The sequence below is a fragment of the Protobothrops mucrosquamatus genome, unplaced genomic scaffold (assembly GCF_001527695.2).
Source record: "Protobothrops mucrosquamatus isolate PMUCROS unplaced genomic scaffold, P.Mucros_1.0 scaffold399, whole genome shotgun sequence".
Taxonomy (NCBI): domain Eukaryota; kingdom Metazoa; phylum Chordata; class Lepidosauria; order Squamata; family Viperidae; genus Protobothrops; species Protobothrops mucrosquamatus.
The window spans coordinates 332995-354034 of NW_015386730.1; the positions used below are offsets into that span (position 1 = coordinate 332995).

The following is a 21040-nucleotide window of genomic DNA, read 5'->3' on the forward strand; positions in this document are numbered from 1 at the left end:
TGGATGCCACTTTCGGAAGTCCATTCTGGAACTAGGCAACAAAAAATTAGCTAAAAATTAGATGTTGGTGCAGAATTCACTTCAGCTTTAGGACAGAAGGAAAACAGATTTTTTTTCTTTTAACTGGAAATATTTTTAAACCTAAAAAAGCCAGGGCAGTTAGACCATATAAAGGCAACCACACGCTCAGTTAACCCATTTGTGTGGATGGTGTGGATAAACGACTGTTTCTGTATTGTGAATAGTGGGGGCAACTGATACTAACTTAAGTCCAACAATTTTCAGGCTTGTGAGACTGGTTTGAAAACACTCCACATTTTCCACTCTAGGATCTAGTTTTGGAAAAGGAGATCAGGAAAGCTGGCTATGCACAGCACTGGATGTATGCTCTCCACAGCTTTCATTTGTTTGAATTTGATTTGTTTAAAATTAGCCTTCACCTTTAAATTTCATCCTCTCCAGACACCTGGACTTCAACTCCTAGAATTTCCCAGTCAGGATGGTAATTGTGGAGAATTAGGGAAGCTGAAGTCTGTACAACTGGGGGGAGGGTATGCAGCTGTGGTACCAACTGGCTCAGGAATTCCAGGAGTTGAAGTCCACAAGTCATAAGGGGAGCCATAGTTCCCTACCTCCGCTCTAGAAGCAGCTGCGCTTTTGGGGTTGGGATCCAACAGGAAAATGAGAGGCGGAGCTAGAGCGTCCTTGCGCCAGTTCTTCTGGTGCTTCTCAAGCAACCCCATCGCTCATTTCGGTGTCTTGGTGGCCGCTTCTACAGTGAAAGTCACTTTGAGGAAGCCGCTGCTTCGTCAGCCTCGTTGTGATGAGAAACCAGGAGCTCGCAGCCGGCCAGGGAGAGGAGGGTGAAAGCTCCAGGCCTTGCTTCCATCCTCGGAGCGGGTTCCCCGGCGGTGCTGACCCTTGGGAAGAGCACGGGAAGGCCCAGTGCTCAGGGCGCCTCCACCCCGAAGGGGAGACACGCCCGTCCAGGTCTTTGGGTCACAGGCTGCATCCTCCTGGCCATTGGCACATCAGTTTTGGGGATGAATAGGGATGGGGGGGGGGGGAAACCTGGAAAATGAGGAAAAAACAGTTCTCTCCCCCATTTTCCCCAAAACCCTATTTTTTTAAATGGGGGGGAAACACTCTTCCCCCACCCCAATTTTTCCAGTTTTTCCCAGGCCTTCTCATCTCCAGGGGTGAGGAAGGTTGGAGTCCAGTGCATGTGGTGGCAGCAAGAGGAGGAGGCTGGGGTCCNCCCCCCCCCCCTTGCTTTTGCCTTGATTTTGCTAAAACAGCTTGAATTTCTAATAGCGGAATTCACACCAAAGCTGGGGTAGCCTTGAAATGGAATGGGGCAGTAACTATAGTTTGGTGAATGGTGGGAAGCCACTGTTTTATCATGTCAGCCAAAGGTGAAGCCCTCATACAACTGTTTTCTTTGGGTATCAGATATTGTGAGAACACAACATCTATTTTGTAGTCGGAGCATAGGCTGCTGTTGAACCCACCTAATGTGTATAAATCTTCAGTACTTAATACTACAGTAAGGGGCACACTGTATCACATGTGGTATGTCATTTTTGTTATTGTTTTCCTGTCTGCAGGCAAGATACCTTTGTACCTTTCATTCCCCCCCCAGGTAATCATTTTAGGAAAGGTGCTCTTCTGTTCTGTAAAGTGTCATGACGTCTCAATTAAAGGGACACAACTAGCAATTTAATGAAAACTTATGCTTTCTTCTGCAGAACTGCAGAATAAGGTATCTGCTTCCAATTTCTTGACATGTGAGCATTCTGAGGCCTTATGTCATATATATCATTTCTATTCAGTAGGCTATAATATATATCTAGAACTGATTTGGTAAAATCTAGCTTGTCTACTGTAAAGTTTAAGGATGAAACCATAGCTCCAGTCTCTTATCAGAAAGTTTTTTAAAACTGAGAGGCATATTAATGCATTAGATTAAAGTAGCTGTTGGTCTCTGGTAAGGATAACAAGGCTTTTTTCTATTTAGCAGGAAGGAGTTCCAGACATATTTCTACAGCTGATGTGAGCAGAAGATTTAATTTCTTTCACTGATTGCAGCTAGGAGAATCAGACTATACCAGGAGTCCTTGACAGGCAACTCAGTTGTTAAACAAAACTGTTACTAAGTCCAATCACATGACCACAAATGTGCTAGTGATTTTACTTAGCTTTCCTTTCCTTTATAGCAGGGGCCTTCAAACTTGGCCCTTTTTTAACTTGTGGACTTCAACTCCCAGAATTTCTCAGCCAGGCACATTCTGGGAGTTGAAGTCCACAAGTCATAAAAGCAGTGCTTTTTTTGTAAAAAAAAAAAANGTTGTTCCATTGGTTAATTGTTCTAACTGTCAGGAAGTCTCTCCTTAGTTCTAAGTTGCTTCTCTCCTTGATCAGTTTCCATCCGTTGCTTCTCGTCCTGCCTTCAGGCACCTTGGAGAATAGCTTGACTCCCTCTTCTTTGTGGCAGCCCCTGAGATATTGGAACACTGCTATCATGTCCCCCCTCGTCCTTCTTTTCGTTAAACTAGACATACCCAATTCCAGCTACCATTCCTTATATGTTTTAGCCTCCAGTCCCCTAATCATCTTTGTTGCTCTTCTCTGTACTCTTTCTAGAGTCTCAACATCTTTTTTACATCGTGGTGACCAAAACTGGATGCAGTATTCCAAGTGTGGCCTTACTAAGGCATTGTAAAGTGGTATTAATATTTTTCGTGATCTTGATTATATCCCTCTTTTAAAGCAACCCAGCACTGTGTTGGCTTTTTTGGCAGCTGCAGCACACGGCTGGCTCATATTTAAGTGATTGTCCACTAGGACTCCGAGGTCCCTCTCACAGTTACTACTATTGAGCAAGGTAGCCCCTATACTATACCTTTACATTTGGTTTTTCTTGCCTAAATGTAGAACCTTACTTTTTTCACCATTGAATTTCATTTTCTAAGATGGCGCCCAGTGTTCAAGTCTGTCCAGGTCCTCCTGTATCTTAAGCCTGTCTTCTGGAGTGTTGGCTATTCCTGCCAGCTTGGTGTCATCTGCAAATTTGATGAGTTCCCTGTCTATCCCCTCATCCAAATCATTGATGAAGATGTTGAAGAGCACTGGGCCTAAAACAGAGCCCTGGAGCACCCCACTACACACTTCCCTCCATGTAGATGCAGTTCCATTGAGGACCACATGCTGAGTATGGCCGGTCAGCCAGTTTCAAGCACGCAAAACCGGAAATCCAGGTCAGAGCTTTTTCAGCTTTTAAGCCCAGTTGTTCAAATGCTGCCATTTAACAGGCCATTACTTTGCAAAACCAAAGGATCAGAAAACAAGTGACGAATTTATACGATTTTATTGCTGTGGATACCTGAGAATTTACATGAAAACATGATTCTCAAAAGATTCTATTTAGTGATTGGGAAGTGGGGGTTAATCTGGGATCCTTTTTAGGCAACAGTGGGACCCGGGTATATGGATATTTGTGGGATGACTGCATGACTCCATATGAGCGTATTGTAAATGCCACAGAAGTACCAATAGAAGAGAATATTTTAGCACTGATGATGTTACCTAGCTGGGTAATGAAACGTCTTGAAAAAGACAAGCTCAGAGAGCATCAAGGACCCCACTGTCCCAGAAGTGGACAGAAATGGAAAGATATTCAGAGGTTAAAATATTTGGAATGGTCCATTTTAGAGTCAGAAAATTTTGCACCTCACCCTAAAACAGGCCTCTGTTTTACTGAGATTGTTTTATACTGAAATTAAATGGGACATGATCCCTGCAGCACTATTTTGAGCATTTCTTACTCCAAAGGCAGTCCTATTTGAGTCTAAAAAAAGCTTACTGCCTGGGAATATATTCCAATGTAGTTGGATATGGTTAGGGATATAGAAGAGATGTACTAATATGTTACATTTTCTCCTCTTGACTTTTTCAAAAGTTTTCACAGGGGGCAGGTTACATCTGTATTTCCTGCAATAATGCCCTTGATCCAGTCAAGATGATCGAAGACATTGGTGTAGAGGCCAGGCTCATGAGGTTGGGCACAAGGATCGCCTCCCCAAGATACAATGCCCTGGAATTGTCCATTACAGATGAGGGGTCCCCCAGAGTCACCCTGTTGAGAAAAATCAAACATGAAACTTTACTACCGTATCTATGAATGGGAAGTGAAGCAAACAATTCCTTCCCATCGTCCATTCACATATAGCCCCCAAATGTTTCACTTCGATGTTCCCCAATCCAGGATCCTTGTAGAAGAATTTAACTCCTTGTATTTCCCCCACCAGAATCACCAATATTGGGAAGTCTGGAAATCTAGACACCTAGAAGGCACTTGAGTTAGAAAGAGTCGTAACTTTGTATGTTTCTACAAGATGCCTTCAAGGCTAGATCTCTATCATAGCTTTGAAAACTGGCATCGTTTCTTTAGGAGTCTGTCTTAAAACGGATCATCTTACCCCACATGAATCTTTGCCTCCTTCCAGGATACCTGCGCACAATGTTCTGCTTGTCGCTGGCAACTCTGGGTAAGCTGCTCGACATACCTCATAATCGAGTAGGTTAATGTTAGCACAACGAGGGACATCGGGCAAAGTCACTGAAAAAAAATAAAAAATAGGCAAAATTCTACCTTTCACAATTTACCACCTAGATGCATAGAGCTATAATTTCCATTGTCTCCAACCAACGGAGCTGATCTCATTGCCTGGGAATAAGAAGTATTGTTTTTCAAAGACGTTCAAAGGGACTCCTGGGGAAAAAAGATTTAGTTAAATGTTTTTTCTCAAGATATTAATAGGTCTTAAATCAACTGATGGACATTTGAAGGGTTCTCAAATTTTTCCGGCACTCTACGCAAAGATTGCCTTGTTGGAAAAGTGGGGCTTTTGCTTGTTCAAAAGTCACAGAACTGATCTCGCATCCCCTGGAGATGACCTAGAATGGGGGTTCTCCAAACTTGGCAATTTTAAGACTTGTGAACTTCAACTCCCAAAATCCCTCAGCCTGCATACTGAAACTTCCATATCTGAAGATGAAGCAGACCCAGTTTGTATTGTGTACAAGAACAAAAAAATCAGGAATCTTGTCCAAAAGATCCCTTGGGGAGGACAGATGAGATGGAAATAAGTGTAAGGAAAAAAAAGGCAAAATGTCATTTGAATCAAACAAAGTTGAGCCTGAGAATATGGAATAAACCCCAATCCCAGCTAATCAACAAATCAAGACATTTTCAGGATAAAAAGGGATCCTAAAGCTCACCCACTCCTTGAGTCATCTTTGGATCCACAACTTAGGAGTTTCTGTCCCTCTAGCTGGTGCCTGGCAGCCTAATTGATAAGGATGTGTCTAAACATGGATGGGTGCATGTGTGCATATGAGAAAGAGAAAATTTACATTGCAAGCAGTAAAGTTTTGCTGTTACTTTAAATTCACTGGGTCTCCGTGTATTCCAAAAAACTTGTGGTGCCTCAGTGGTTAGTTGAAAATTATTTGTGTGAGTCCTTAATTATTTCCCAGCTCTTGACCAAGGCTGTGTGACTTGTCTGCTCTAGCTACACCTATTTGGTAGAAACCTAGGTAGAAAACACGGTAGGCTTACAAGATCTACCTACCTTGGCAGGCTTGAATGTGTGGATGACCATAAGTCAAAGCTGAGAGTGCATGTAACACTTCCATGGCCTTATTAGCAATAGCAATAGCATTTAGACCTATATACTGCACTCTCTGGGTGATTTACAATATCAGTATATTGCCCCCAACAATCTGAGTCCTCCTTTTATCAACCTCAAAAGGATGGAAGGCTGAGTCAACCTTGAGCTCTGTCAGGATTGAATTCCAGGCTGGGAGCAGAGATAGCCAGCAATACTGCATTCTAACCACTGCACCACCAGGACTTAAAAGGAAGAAGTCCTCTGGAACCATCCACAGAGATTTTATATCCATCCAAGGATAGACCATGATTTGAGTTCATATTTGGTATTTTGAGAGCAAGGGGTAAATATACTCTGAAAACATCCTCCGCGGGAGACTTCTCCATTTCCAAAACGGCCATGGCTATTCACAAAACACCCCATTATCAAAGGTAATGAAGCTAGGCAAGACTGCCATGCTAATGGGACTTTTCTGATTCCCAAAAGCACTGCTATAAGTAAACCTGATCCTATAGGTTTTTTTTTAGCTACACAGCATGCCACTTCCTTACTTATTTATTTTATTCCAAGGACCTTGTGGCTGTGGAACTGATGAAGAAATGGAATCTTAGGTAATCCCATTGTCCGTCCACATTCCAATATTCATGGGTGACATAGTGGGACCCTAGACCTAGTTGATTTTACATCAAAAGGTGGGTCTGAAAGTAAAGACAGAGATCCCTACCTTTAGTAGGTGAGATTGTGCCCCATCCCATAATACGGCAAACTGAGCCCACACTGGGAGGGCTGGAAGGCAAGCTGAGAGGCGCGATGTGTGCACTCTTCCTGACAGGTCTGTTCAGCCTGATCAACATGATGTCCTTGTTCCATTTGGTGTAGTTTTTGCTACTGTCACAAAAGAACTTCTCCTTTGGGACTCTTCTCCGCCTATCCTTATTTGGTACCTTTTTGCTATGCATACCAAGGTATATCTCCATATTTTCCCTACAAGAAAAACAACAAGAAGTTAACAACAACAACTTAAAGTAAACTCTATATTACTTGGGTTGGTCTTGACCTCATTTTGGCCCTCAAGCAGGATCGTTAGCGCCAGACATGAAAGGGCCATAACCTTCCTTCTCCAATGGTGTTTGTGGGAAAAACCTGCCAGAAACCTGGAAGAGTTACAGTCAATGTCCTAGAGATCTGGGTTCACTCAAGAAATTTATTCAAGGTGATTGAATAAGCTATTTCCATTGTTTATGCAAAATCTTGAAGCATGAATTCACCTGTGTGCTGTTTAGCACTCAGAAAGCTTGGCATATACTATGAATCCATCTCTTTCTTGACTGGGATGTGTATTGTGTAAATGTTGCAGTTATAAATTATAAATTACTGTGTTAAAGATAGAACCCATGTGGTTACAGTACTAATGTTATGACTTTGTATTGCGCACATCCTCTCTCTTTTTTTTTAAAGTTTTTTATTAATAAAACAATTAAAACAAAAAAGGACATGACATGACGTTCCAGTATACATAATCCTAATAATTCGTTCCTTATCATATTTAAAGTTCTATATATACATCTCTCTATATAAATATATACATATATTCCCCTATATAATACAATCTCAAGCTTATTTCTCTACATATTAACGTATAATTTTATATACCACAAACTTAAACTTTAACTCAAAACCCGAACAGTTCTTCTTGACTCATACCAGCAGTAAAATTTGTCCCAGATTCCAAAATAGTCCGTTTCCGTCTTGTCCTTTAATTCCATAGTTAGCCTGTCCATGTCTGCACATGATAAAATTTTTTGTAGAATCTCTTCTTCAGTAGGAATTTCTTTGTTTGTCCAATTTTGTGCATAGGTCAATCTGGCAGCCGTGAAGATGTGTAGCATTAGGTAGAGTGTCCCTTTATCATATTTTTGTATAGTAATACCAAGTAGGAAGAGTTCTGGTTTTAGTTCTACCTCTGTTGTTAATATTTCTTCTAACCATTTTTGAACCTTGTTCCAAAAAACACGGGCCTTCGGGCACTCCCACCACATATGATAATATGTCCCTCTTGCCAAATTACATTTCCAACATGTAGGGGAAATGTTGGAGGCCATTTTAGCTAGTCTTGTGGGCGGGTAGTGCCACCTGTAAAACATTTTATACAGGTTTTCTTTGTAGGATGTTGCCAGAGTGAGCTTCCTATTTCGTGCCCATAGTTCTTGCCAGATATGCAGATCAAGATTAAGATCAAAGTCTCTGCTCCATGCTAACATGGTCTCTTTTACCTGTTCTTCATATAAGGCCTGTTCTAACAAATAATGATATAGCTTTTTAATCATTTTATCCTCAGTACCTAATAATATTTTATCCAGCCCTGTCGATTCTGTTTTTATACCTAATTCTTTTTTATCTTTCCAGCATCTCGCCTGCAATTGAAGGTATGCCCACCATTCTAATTTTAATCCTCCGTCTTGCAGGGTTTTCCTAGATTTCAATTCCCCTTTCTCATCTAATACGTTTTTATATGTTATAATTTTCCCTAATTGAATAAATTTTGGATGTACGTATATTTCTAGCGGTGAGACCCAGCCAGGGACTTGAGTGTAATTCGGTTTCCAGGTTTTGGCCCATGTATCAATTAGAGCCCGTCTAATATAGTGCCTACAAAAATATTTATATGAACTATATTTTTGGTCCCATAACATGGCATGCCATCCTATTTCTAAGTCATGGCCTTCTAAACATAGTAATCTCCTGTTTTTTAAGAGTATCCAATCTCGTACCCATGTTAAAACTATGGCCTGATAGTATTTTTCCATATCAGGGAGGCAACCCCCCCCCCCTTTCTTTTGAATCCTGCAGTAATTTTAATCTAATCCTTGCCTTCCTTCCCTGCCAAATAAATTTGAGAACAATTTTATTAAGATTTTGAAAAAATTTCTTGTCCAATTTTATGGGTATGCATTGAAACAAAAATAAAATTTTCGGCAACACATTCATTTTAATGACTGCTATTCTGCCCATAAAAGAAAGTTGTAAGTTGGTCCAAATATCTAAATCAGCTTTGATTTGTTCAACTAATTTGTCGTAATTATCTCTCTTTAATGTGATGCATCTAGCAGTTAATTGTATTCCTAAATATCTTATTTTATTTGTAATTTGAATACCCAATCTATCAGCCAAATCATGTCTCTGTACTGTAGTCATGTTTTTGACAAGCATTTTAGTTTTTTCTTTATTTATCTTCAAACCTGCAATTTCCCCGTACTTGCTTAAGACCTCCATCAATTTTATCCCAGATTGCAATGGCTCTTCAATTATAAACACTAAGTCATCTGCAAAAGCTTGCGTTTTCAACGTTTCTTCCTTGATCTCTAAACCTTTGATCTGCCTATCTTTCCGAGTTACTCTGGCCAATACCTCTAGGGATAAAATAAACAACAAAGGTGATATCGGGCAACCTTGTCTCGTACCTTTTTGAATTGGAAAGCTATCAGTCATTTCTCCATTAATTATTACTTTCGCTACTTGATTAGAATAAACTGATTTAAACATGTTTATAAAATTTACCTCGAAGTCCATATACACCAATTGCTCAAACATAAAATCCCATTTCACATTGTCGAAAGCTTTTTGTGCATCAAGAAAGATTAAACTCATTTGCTTTTCATTGTGCACCTCATAATACTCCAAAATATCTAAAATAATCCTGACATTGTTTCTTATGTATTTTTTGGGTAAGAAACCATTTTGATCAGAGTGTATGAAATCTGCTAAAAATCTTTCAAGTCTATGGGCCATTATAGCCATAAAGATCTTATAATCTGAATTTAATAATGAGATGGGTCTATAATTTTTGATATACGCCAGATCTGCATTTTCCTTAGGAATCAGAGTAAGGAAAGCTTCTTCCCATGAAGCTGGTGTTTTAGCCTTGGTTAAGACCTCATTAAATAGTTCCAACATTATTGGACTTAAAAGTTCTTGTATGATCTTATACACTTCTGCAGGTAGGCCATCTGGCCCAGGTTCTTTATTATTTTTTTGTTTCTTAATTGCTTCTGAAAGTTCCAAAGGTGTTATCTCTTTGTTCAATAAAATTTTAAATTCTTTTGGGACTTTCGGTAAGTCAGCTGTTTGCAAGTACTGTACAATATCATTGTTGTTTCTCCATTTTTCATCTTTGTATAAATTCTTATAAAATTCGTATGCCACTGATTTCTTTCCTTCATTCTGATACACCATATCACCTTCTGTCGCACATCCTCTCTCAACCCAGCCTATCTCAAAGGATGGTTGAATAGATAAAGACGAACACAAAATCTGAATGGTGCCCACTCTGCTCTTGTTTAGAAGAGGTATTAAGGTGTAGTGCCTCACCCAGGCCTTTGATAAGGGAGAGAGAAGACTCTCACTTCATCATCTTTTTATCTTTTATGTTTTACTGGTTTTTTTAAAAAAAAAATTTTTATGGCAAACCCATAAAAGTCAGGCAGCATATGGTTAATATTTTCTGGTTAGTTGTGCAGTCAGTCAGATATTTAGACTGGATTTGGCATTTTTATCCACCTATCAAGTCCTTCCAAGGACCTGGGGTAGGAAAATTTTGTGGTTCCATGGTATTAAAGGGATTGTCACAGGATGTTCCAAGTAAGGCTGCCTTTTGCAATTGACTGTGGTGATTTTGTCAATGCTGATGGTATTCAGGTAATGTTCCAGATTTTGTTATTCTTGTTATTATTATAGCCCAGAAAAAAGGAAAGATATGAATACTGTGGTGAAGAAGATGGAAATTCAATCATATATTTAAACAGCATTGCTCAAGATATGATTGTGAGGAGCAATAGCAGTAGCAGCAGAACACTCATTCAAAATGCACAGAGAAGTCACTAAAAACTAGCAGAAACATTATAAAAAAAACCCTTCCACATTCTGTAATGTCCTCACCCATTGCAGTGTGCAGCAGTGAGCACCCATTCCTCATTGATCAAAGTCCCACCGCATTGATAATCATCATAGTACACGAGTACAAGGAAAGGATGTTCATTTATGTTACATTCATCACCTCCAATGATCAGTTCAGAAGACTTTTGTGCTGCAAAGAAACCAAAAAAGTTCAGTGTTTGGCTGTGGAGTAGAACAGAATCGCTTTTATTGGTAGTGTTTCTATCAATACACTAATTATGGAGGGTAACAGATGACTGTGGGACACACATCATCAAACCAGTTGAATAAAATGGATTATTTGCAAATCATATATATGCCTATGCCCATGTAGGTAAACTACCTGTGAATCTTAAGTGATTAATTTCTGTGTGTGTGTGTGTGTGTGTGTGTGTGTACACACACATATACTTTTGAGAAAGAGCATCAGAATTTCATTTTTAACATGTGCCAGTGTGTTCATAGAAAATGACAATAAAGGTTATTCTATCTTATCTTAAGATAAGAAGTTAGTTTGAGATCTTCTTGTTTAATATAACAACATAAGAAAATTTAATTCCCATTCCTTCAAACATGGTTTTATGAAAGCAAAAATTCATTAAATATTACACAGCTAGCTCACCACGCTCTGAAATAAGATATGACCAGGGGTTTTGCTTTGTTAGTGGTGATAAGATTTGGGCGTGGAAAGATTTCCAAAACAGGAGAGTTGACTTATTCAATAGGGAAGTGAAACAGACACTTTTATCACCCCCTGAATTCTCACTCCAGGATCCTAGTTATTTAAAGCAGGGTCTTGCTGCTGGAACTATAGAAGCTCCTAAGAGCATCTTATAAACCACAATATAAATGAGCTGATTGTACTTTCAAACAATTAAACCAGTGTTTCTCAACCTTGGCAACTTGAAGATGTATGGATTTCAATTCCCACAAGTCCCCGGCCAGCATGGCGAATTCTGGGAATTGAACTCAATACATCTTCAAGCTGCAAGACAAAGGTCATAATCCGAAAGCTTGTACAAGCAAAGCTGGAGACAGATGTTTAGTACTTTCCACTCAGTTTCCCTGCACAGTGAGGAACTAGTTATTAATACAGGTAGTTCTTGACTTACAACAATTCATTTAGTGACCATTCAAATTTACAATGGCTCTGAAGAAAGTTACTGAGCAGCAGAGAACTGAAGCAAAATATGCCACAGCTTCTCATAAGACCAGATGCCTTAGATCTCAGCCATCAGAATGGCTGATGCTATTCAGTTTTTCACATGACCATTGCAGCATTCCCACGGTGATGTGAAAAAAGTTCAGATGCTTAGCATGTGACTCATATTTATGACAGTTGCAGTGTCCCTGGGTTGTGTGATCACTTCTGACACACTTCTGTCAAAAAATGACAGAAAACTACACTTAATATCTACCCTTGAAGGATTTAGCCAGAAAGATCAAAGACCTCTAGAAGCAAAATTTCAAGACAAGACAAATACTTTCCAAGAAGAAATGTATGCAATGCTACGACAGATACAAATCACAATAGCTCTAAACCATGAGGAGATTAAACATAACTTTGACAACATAAATGAATACATTTCTAACTTAAATTTACAATCAAAACACATTCAAGGAATGATGGTAAAGAATGAACAAACAAATCAGATAATAGAATGTGAACTAGAAAAAAATGATTTAATTGGCAAAGTCACAAATGAAGGGAATTATAACTTAATACATATAAGAAAAAATTCACAATATGGAAATATGGAATAAATAAATATGGAAAAGATACCTTATGCTTTAGAACATCAAAATAAACCTGAGAAGAAAGAAGATTTAACAAAATGGACACTGTTAGGAGAATCACTGTTTGGGAGACAAAAAGCATACATCTTGCGTATTATGTATCCTCTATGCCTAACAACAACTACAAAAATACAAGAACTGTTTGACAAGTCGAAAATATTAATCTGGAAAACAATTTGGCAAAGGAAGAAGATTAGAGATGGGCTCAAGAGACTTGACTTGCCCTAGCAGATGGAATATTATACGAGCAAACACTTGTTTGAATATGGATAAATAAATAAATAACTTTGGCTATAAAGGGGCTTTAGAATAAGTGGGATAAGAGATATAAGTAATATAGCAAATTTTTGATAAGATACAAAATGTAAAAATATTGGGATGATGAAAGTGAAAGAAAAGTTTGAATTTTAAAGACAAATTAAGTTTGAAAAGATTTAGGATTAAGGAATGATTGAAATACTGAGGGAAATTAGGCTTAATAAGAACATTGAAAAAAGGATATATCATGATTCAATCAATTTTTATGAATAGAAGTGAAATATAAATTGATTAGAAAAGATGTTATAAGTAGATGTGATGATAGAAAAGAAGTATATATTTCTATAATATATGTAATATGAAAATACTGGGATGATATATTTAAGTGGAAAATTTGGATATTTAGATATTAATTATTGAGAAAATTATGATTGATAAGAATTGTTTGAATATTATGGAGAAATTGAGCTTAAACAAGATTTATGAAAATAAGATATATGGTGAATCAATAAGATGACTTTTATGAAAAGAATGCTATATATGTACACTATTATTGTTGGTATAAATATAGAAGACTGCTCAGTAACTTAATGGTATCACTGCCAGTCAGATTACGCTAATCAGTTGAAGTAAGAAGAATAGTTCAGATGAGCTTCTAAAAAGGATGGACATTTAGAAGCATTTGGTCCAGAGTCTGATCTTGCTGTACTGCATTGCTAAGCAAAAGAAATTGCCTCATGATATGGAAAATAGGGGGCAGAAGGAATGAAACTGGGGAAGAGATTGATAAAAATGGAATTCAATCTATGGGAAGTTGATAAGATTAGTATTTAGTTCACTAAAAACAGTTTGAGCCCACATTGATAGCAGTAAAATCCCTAAATACCGGTTTTGAGATTTGTTTCAGAAGCAATGACCCAGATATTGCACACTGTATAATGTAGCAGATCTAAAAGAATGGGAGCTAGGTTAAATCCAACAGATTTATTTTACCAGTTTGGACAAAAATCAATGGCCATCTCATATACCATTTTTTAAAGACCACCTTAGCACTGAAAACCCCTCCCCAACTTTTTTCTCATTGCAGCTTATATTAATTAATAAGTTATCTTCCTCTATTGAAGTCAGTTGCCAAATAAATAGAAACACGAAAGGAAGCTGACCATATTTGGGATTATATATTTTTAACTGGCTAGTTTTGCTGATATGAATAAATGTATCAATTCATACTATCATTACAAATACAGCAATGGTCTTCCCCATTTGCACCAACCGACCCTTCTTCACCCACTCTCTCTCTACTTGTGACCTGCATGTACATCTACAGTTAATAATTACATGCAAGTTTACTCCTGTAACTGGAGGTTTAAACCGAAAAAGACACCTAAAGCTCCGTCCACCCCTTGCTCCATTGTCCAGGCTCTTACCGTAAGAAAGCTGTAGTATCAGAAGGTTTGCTAGCACTCTGATCAGCACCATAGCTTCAACTCTGTGTGGCAAGCTGTTTGCCTGGAATTTAGAGATGGGGAACAATTTTGGCAAGAATGCACAGTTCAAAATATTTGATTAATCACTTTGTTCTCTTCCACTCCGAGGCTGAAGTACAGATGTGGAAAAAAAGCCAGTTTCTCACCTGTAAGATCCCAGTCCCGAACTTAAACTTGAGATACCGTATCAATCTAATCAGATAACCCAAGCGGAGACTTCTTGATCAAGCAGCACTTTATTTGATCAAATTAAGCAGCTGGGTGGCCAACAATCTGGAACGCTGACAGAGTTACGTCCAGAAGTGTCACGTCTTAGAAACTTGGTAGCATTGCTTTATACACTTTGTTAGCCAATGAAAATCGGACAACAGAGCCATTGCATCATAAGAAAGACATCAATCATTCCTGTACAGTCCCTTATTCCCTCCTTCAGTATATCCCATCCATGTACCCGTTTCCCAAGCTTGCATGAAATTTTTCTGGTGCAAAAGCTGATTCCAAAAAGCAAGAAAGCAACAGTTAGACTAAACAATTTCCCTTTGTTCCAGAACCCTTCACATCCTTATGTAACTTGGCTCTATATCATGCAGCCTGAACAGTGGTGGGATTCAAATAGGTGAACAACCGGTTCTCTGTGTGGATGCCGTTTCCAGAAGTCCATTCTGGGCCTGGGCAACAAAAAATTAGCTACTGGTTCTGCTAACGTGGTGCGAACTGGCTGAATCCCACCACTGAGCCTGAAGCATGAAAGAACACTGATAACAAGACTGGATATGTATCTCAATATAAATAGACCGTTCTGGAAAGCAAAAAAACCTAATATGTGATTAATGCAATGTATGTGAGATGTTGGTGCAGAATTCACTTCAGCTTTAGGACGGAAGGAAAACAGATTTTTTTTTCTTTTAACTGGAAATATTTTTAAACCTAAAAAAGCCAGGGCAGTTAGACCATATAAAGGAAACCACACACTCAGTTGACCCATTTGTTTGGGTGTTGTGGAAAAACGACTGTTTCTCTATTATGAATAGTGGCGGCAACTGATACTAACTTAAATCCAACAGAGACTGGTTTGAAAACACTCCACATTTTCCATTCTAGGATCTAGTTTTGAAAAAGGAGATCAGGAAAGCTGGATGTATGCTTTCCACAGCTGTAATTTGTTTGAATTTGACTTGTTTAAAATTAGCTTTAACCTTTCAATATCTTCCTTTCCAGATGCCTGGACTTCAACTCCTAGAATTTCCCAGTTTGGATGGTAATTCTGAAGAATTAGGGAAATTGAAGTCTGTACAACTGGGGGGAGGGTATCCAGCTATGGTACCAGACTGGCTCAGGAATTCTGGGAGTTGAAGTCCACAAGTCATAAGGGGAGCCATAGTTCCCCACCTCTGCTCTAGAAGCAGCAGCGCTTTTAGGGTTGGGACCCAACAGGAAAAGAGGGGCGGAGTAGAGTGTCCATGCGCCCGTTTTTCCAGTGCTGTTCTAGCCTCCCCTTCGCTGATTCCGGCATCTTAGTGGCCTGTTCTGCAGGTGAAAGTCACTTTGAGGAAGCTGCTGCTTCATCAGCCTCGTTGCGATGAGAAGCCAGGAGCTCGCTCGCAGCCGGCCGGGGAGAAGAGCCAAGCTGCTCCAGGCCTTGCTTCCATCCTCAGACAGAGTTTCCTGGTGGTGCCGACCCTTGGGAAGAGTGCGGGAAGGGCCAGTTCTCAGGGCGCCTCCACCCCAATGCGGAGACGCACCTGTCTGGGTGTGTGGGTCGCAGGCTGCGTCCTCCTGGTCATTTGCACATCAATTTTGGGGATGGGTAGAGATGGAAAAGCCTGTGTGGAAAAACCCGTTGTATTTGGCATCATACAAATAAAATACGTGCATGATGCTATAAAGTCCCAGTCCCTTACTTAAATTTGAGATACCATATTAATCTAATTAGATAACCCAAGAGGAGACTTCTTGATTAAGCAGCACTTTATTTGATCAAATTAAGCAGGTGAGTGGCCAACAATCTGGAAGGCCTGTAGAGTCACATCCGGAAGTGCCACATCTTAGAAAGTTGGTAGCATTGTAATAATAATAATAATAATAATAATAATAATAATAATAATAATAATAATAATAATAATAATAATAATAATAATAATAGTAGTAGTAGTAGTAGTAGTAGTAGTAGTAGTAGTAGTAATAGTAGTAGTAGTAGTAGTAATATCAAGTTGGAAGGGACCTTGGTGGTCATCGAGTCCAACCCCCTGCTCAGGCAGGAAACCCTACACCATTTCGGACAAATGGCTATCCAGTCTCTTCTTAAAAACTTCCAGTGTTGGAGCATTCACCGCTTCTGGAGGCAGGTTGTTCCATTGGTTAATTGTTCTAACTGTCAGGAAGTTTCTCATTAGTTCTAGGTTGCTTCTCTTTTTGGTTAGTTTCCATCCATTGCTTCTTGTCCTGCCTTCAGGCGCTTTGGAAAATAGCTTGACTCCCTCTTCTTTGTGGCAGCCCCTGAGATATTGGAACACTGCTAGCATGTCCCCCCTCGTCCTTCTCTTTGTTAAACTAGACATACCCAATTCCAGCAACCTTTCCTTATATGTTTTATCCTCCAGTCCCCTAATCATCTTTGTTGCTTTTCTCTGTACTCTTTCTAGAGTCTCAGCATCTTTTTTACATCGTGGTGACCAAAACTGGATGCAGTATTCCAAGTGTGGCCTTACCAAGGCTTTGTAAAATGGTATTAATACTTCACGTGATCTTGATTCTATCCCTCTGTTAATGCAGCCCAGCACTGTGTTGGCTTTTTTGGCAGCTGCAGCACACTGCTGGCTCATATTTAAGTGATTGTCCACTAGGACTCTGACCCCTCTCACAGTTACTACTATTGAGCATGGTACCCCTATACTATACTTGTACATTTGGTTTTTCTTGCCTAAATGTAGAACCTTACTTTTTTCATCATTGAATTTCATTTTGTTAGATAGTGCCCAGTGTTCAAGTCTGTCCAGGTCCTCCTGTATCTTAAGCCTGTCTTCTGGAGTGTTGGCTATTCCTGCCAGCTTAGTGTCATCTGCAAATTTGATGAGTTCCCCATCTATCCCCACGTCCAAATCATTGATGAAGATGTTGAAGAGCACTGGGCCCAGAACAGAGCCCTGGGGCACCCCACTACACACTTCCCTCCATGTAGATGCAGTTCCATTGAGGACCACATGCTGAGTACGGCCGGTCAGTCAGCTACAAATCCATCTGGTGGTGCTGCTGTCTAACACACATTTTTCTATCTTATCGAGTAGTAGGTTGTGATCTACTTTATCAAATGCCTTACTGAAGTCCAAGTAAATTATATCCACAGCATTCCTCTGATCCACTAATTTTGTCACTTGATCAAAGAATGCAATAAGGTTTGTCTGGCAAGATCTGTTTTTGACAACCCATGTTGGCTTTTAGTAGTGATTTTGTTTGCTTTATCAACTTTGTTAGCCAATGAAAATCAGACAACAGAGCCAAAAAGCAAGAAACCAACAGTTAGATTAAACAATTTCCCTTTGTTCCAGAACTCTTAACATCCTTATGTAACTTGGCTCTATATCATGCAGCCTGAACAGTGGTGGGATTTAAATATGTGAACAACCAGTTTTATGTGTGGATGCCACTTCCGGAAGTCCATTTTAGACATGTGCAACAAAAATTAGCTACCGGTTCTGTCGAAGTGGTGCGAACCTGCTGAATCCCACCACTGTATTTCTATGTGTTGGGGGGGGGGGAAATGGTGGATACAGGGAGGTTCTTTTTTATTTTGGAGACCCAGGTGTTGGACAATACACAGTCTTGTAGATTCTTCAGGCTTATACACAGTTCTGTTTTAAGGACTCTTCTGGATCTTAGATTAGATGCATTTTGAATTTTTTTTTCCTGGTAGACTTCCATCGCTGTGAGAAAGCTATGAATGCCAAAGGCTCCGATCCCTATGTCTGTCAGTGGTATAAAAAAGTATACTCATCCCTGTGCCCTTCTTTTTGGGTAAGTAAATTACGTAAGTCTGGCTAAAGCGTTTTTGTACAAGAAACCAGTTGGGGGCAAAGGAAGACACTCAGTAGAAGATCTCTCCCTTTTCAGAGGGTCAGCCATGAAGGGTCAGACCAAAATACTTTGGACTAAAGCACTAGAATCCCTGGCATATCAATCATGGGTGTTGCAGTTCCAGTCCATCTGGGAAACAATTGATTACCAACTCCACACCGTAAAAAAAACTCCATTCAGAATTGTATTCAAAAGATTTCTTGTCCCTCTCTTTCAGGACATAATTGAGAAGCATAATTGTATGGAAGAGTTACAGTTCTAACGGCATCACTCTTATTGGGAAATGGTGATCAAAGGAATGTCCTTTTCTTTTGCAGGTTGACAACTGGGATGAACTACTAGGGAATCAGAGGCATGTGTGTTGTGGTGGCACATACAAATGAAATACATGCATGGTGCTGTAAGGTCCCAGTCCCTTACTTAAACTTGAGATACGATATTAATCTAATTAAATAACCCAAGAGGAGATTTCTTGATTAAGCAGCATGTTATTTGATCAAATTAAGCAGCTGGGTAGCCAACAATCTGGAACGCTGGCAGAGTCACATCCAGAAGTGGCACACATTAGAAAGTTGGTAGCATTGCTTTGTAAACTTCATTAGCCAATGAACATCAGACAACAGAGCTATTCCATCATAAGAAAGACATCAATCAGTCCTGTACACTTTGGAGAAGAGCATAGGAAGACCCAGTGCTCAGGGCACCTCCACCCTGAAGGGGAGACATGCCCGTCCAGGTCTCGGTTGCAGGCTGTGTCCTCCTGGCCATTGGCACGTCAGTTTTGGGGATGGGTAGAGATGGGAAAGCCTGAGGAAAAAACCCCATTGTGTTTGGCACCATACAAATGAAATACACACGTGGTGCTGTAAGGTCCCAGTCCCTTACTTAAACTTGAAATACCATATTAATCTAATTAGATAACCCAAGCGGANACTTTATTTGATCAAATTAACCAGCTGGGTGGCCAACAATCTGGAACCGTGGCAGAATCACGTCCTGAAGTGCTACGTCTTAGAAAGTTGGTAGAATTGCTTTATAAACTTTGTTAGCCAATGGAAATCAGAAAACAGAGCCAAAAAACAAGAAAGCAACAGTTAGACTAAACAATTTCCCTTTGTTCCAGAACCCTTCACATCCTTATGTAACTTGGCTCTATATCATGCAGCCTGAACAGTGGTGGGATTCAAATAGGTGAACAACTGGTTCTCTATGTGGATGTCGCTTCCGGAAGTCCATTCTGGGCCTGGGCAACAAAAAATTAGCTACCGGTTCTGCCAAAGTGGTGCGAACCAGCTGAATCCCACCACTGAGCCTGAAGCATAAAAGAACACTGATAACAAGATTGGATATATATCTTAATAAAAGCAGATGCTTCCAGAAAGCAAAAAACCCTAAGAGGGTCTTTGGGTTTCAGGCTGCGTCCTCCTGGCCATTGGCACATCAGTTTTGGGGATGGGTACAGATGGGAAAGCCTGTGGGGAAAAACCCATTGTGTTTGGCACCATACAAATGAAATACATGCATAGTGTTGTAAGGTCCCAGTCCCTTACTTAAACTTGAGATACCATATTAATCTAATTAGATAACCCAAGCGGAGACTTCTTAATTCAGCAGCACTTTATTTGATCAAATTAAGAAGCTGGGTGGCCAACAATTTCGAATTCCCTCCATCCATGTACATATATATCCCATCCATGTACACATTTCCCAAGCTTGCATGAAATTTCTCTGGTGCAAAAGCCGATTCCAAAAAGCAAGAAAGCAACAGTTAGACTAAACAATTTCCCTTTGTTCCAGAACCCTTCACATCCTTATGTAACTTGGCTCTATATCATGCAACCTGAACAGTGGTGGGATTCAAATATGTGAACAACCAGTTTTCTGTGTGGATACCGCTTCCGGAAGTTCATTCTGGGCCTGGGCAACAAAAAATTAGTTACCGGTTCTGCCGAAGTGGTGCGAATTGGCTGAATCCCACCACTGAGCCTGAAGCACAAAAGAATACTGATAACAAGACTGGATATGTATCTCAATAAAAGCAGACCCTTCCGGAAAGCAAAAAACCCTAATATGTGATTAATGCAGTTTATGTGAGATGTTTGTGCAGAATTCACTTCAGCTTTAGGACAGAAGGAAAACAGATTTTTTTTTTAAACTGGAAATATTTTTAAACCTAAAAAAGCCAGGGCAGTTAGACCATATAAAGGCATCCACACTTTCACTTGACCCATTCGTTTGGGTGGTGTGGAAAAATGACTATTTCTGTATTATGAATAGTGGGGGCAACTGATACTAACTTAAGTCCAAAAAGTTTCAGGGTTGTGAGACTGGTTTAAAAACGCTCCACATTTTCGATTCTAGGATCTAGTTTTGGAAAAGGAGATCAGAAAAGCTGGCTATGCACAGCACTGGATGGACGCTCTCCACAGCTGTCATTTGTTTGAATTTGTCTTGTTTAAAATTAGCCTTAACATTTAAATTTCATCCTCTCCAGATGCATGGAGTTCAACAACTGGGGGGAGGGTATCCAGTTATGGTACTGGACTGGCTTAGGAATTCTGGAATTTGAAGTCCACAAGTAATAAGGGGAGCCATAGTCCCCCACCTCTGCTCTAGAAGCAGCTGCACCTTTGGGGTTGGGACCAAACAGGAAAATGAGGGGCAGAGCTAGAGCGTCCTTGCGCCTGTTCCTCCGATGCTGTTCCAACCTCCCCGTTGCTGTTTCTGGCATCTCGGTGGCCTGTTCTGTAGGTCACTTTGAGGAAGCCGCTGCTTCGTCGGCCTCGTTGCAGTGAGAAGCCGGGAGCTTGCTTGCAGTCGGCC

At 39.9% G+C, this 21040-nt stretch overlaps 1 protein-coding gene across 2 annotated transcripts; it reads right to left on the reverse strand.

Moving 5' to 3' along the window:
* Positions 1 to 3712: 3712 nt before the first annotated feature.
* Positions 3713 to 14411, reverse strand: LOC107287553 (snake venom serine protease serpentokallikrein-2). Of its 2 annotated transcripts, XM_015816074.1 has the most exons (6): positions 14293 to 14411; positions 14087 to 14168; positions 10608 to 10755; positions 6397 to 6656; positions 4479 to 4618; positions 3713 to 4135 (listed from the first exon to the last, which is right to left on the reverse strand). In XM_015816074.1, the coding sequence occupies exons 2-6, from the start codon at positions 14136 to 14138 to the stop codon at positions 3962 to 3964; spliced, it is 774 nt and encodes a 257-aa protein (XP_015671560.1). In that variant the 5' UTR covers positions 14139 to 14168; positions 14293 to 14411; the 3' UTR covers positions 3713 to 3961.
* Positions 14412 to 21040: the final 6629 nt, after the last annotated feature.

Coding starts and splice junctions, on each gene's coding strand:
- LOC107287553 (XM_015816074.1), bottom strand. CDS start 14,138: ATGGTGCTGATCAGAGTGCTAGCAAACCTTCTGATACTACAGCTTTCT. Junction 10,756..14,086: donor GATACTACAGCTTTCTTACG/GTAAGAGCCTGG, acceptor GTTTCTTTGCAG/CACAAAAGTCTTCTGAACTG. Junction 4,136..4,478: donor GAGGCAAAGATTCATGTGGG/GTAAGATGATCC, acceptor TTTTCTCAACAG/GGTGACTCTGGGGGACCCCT.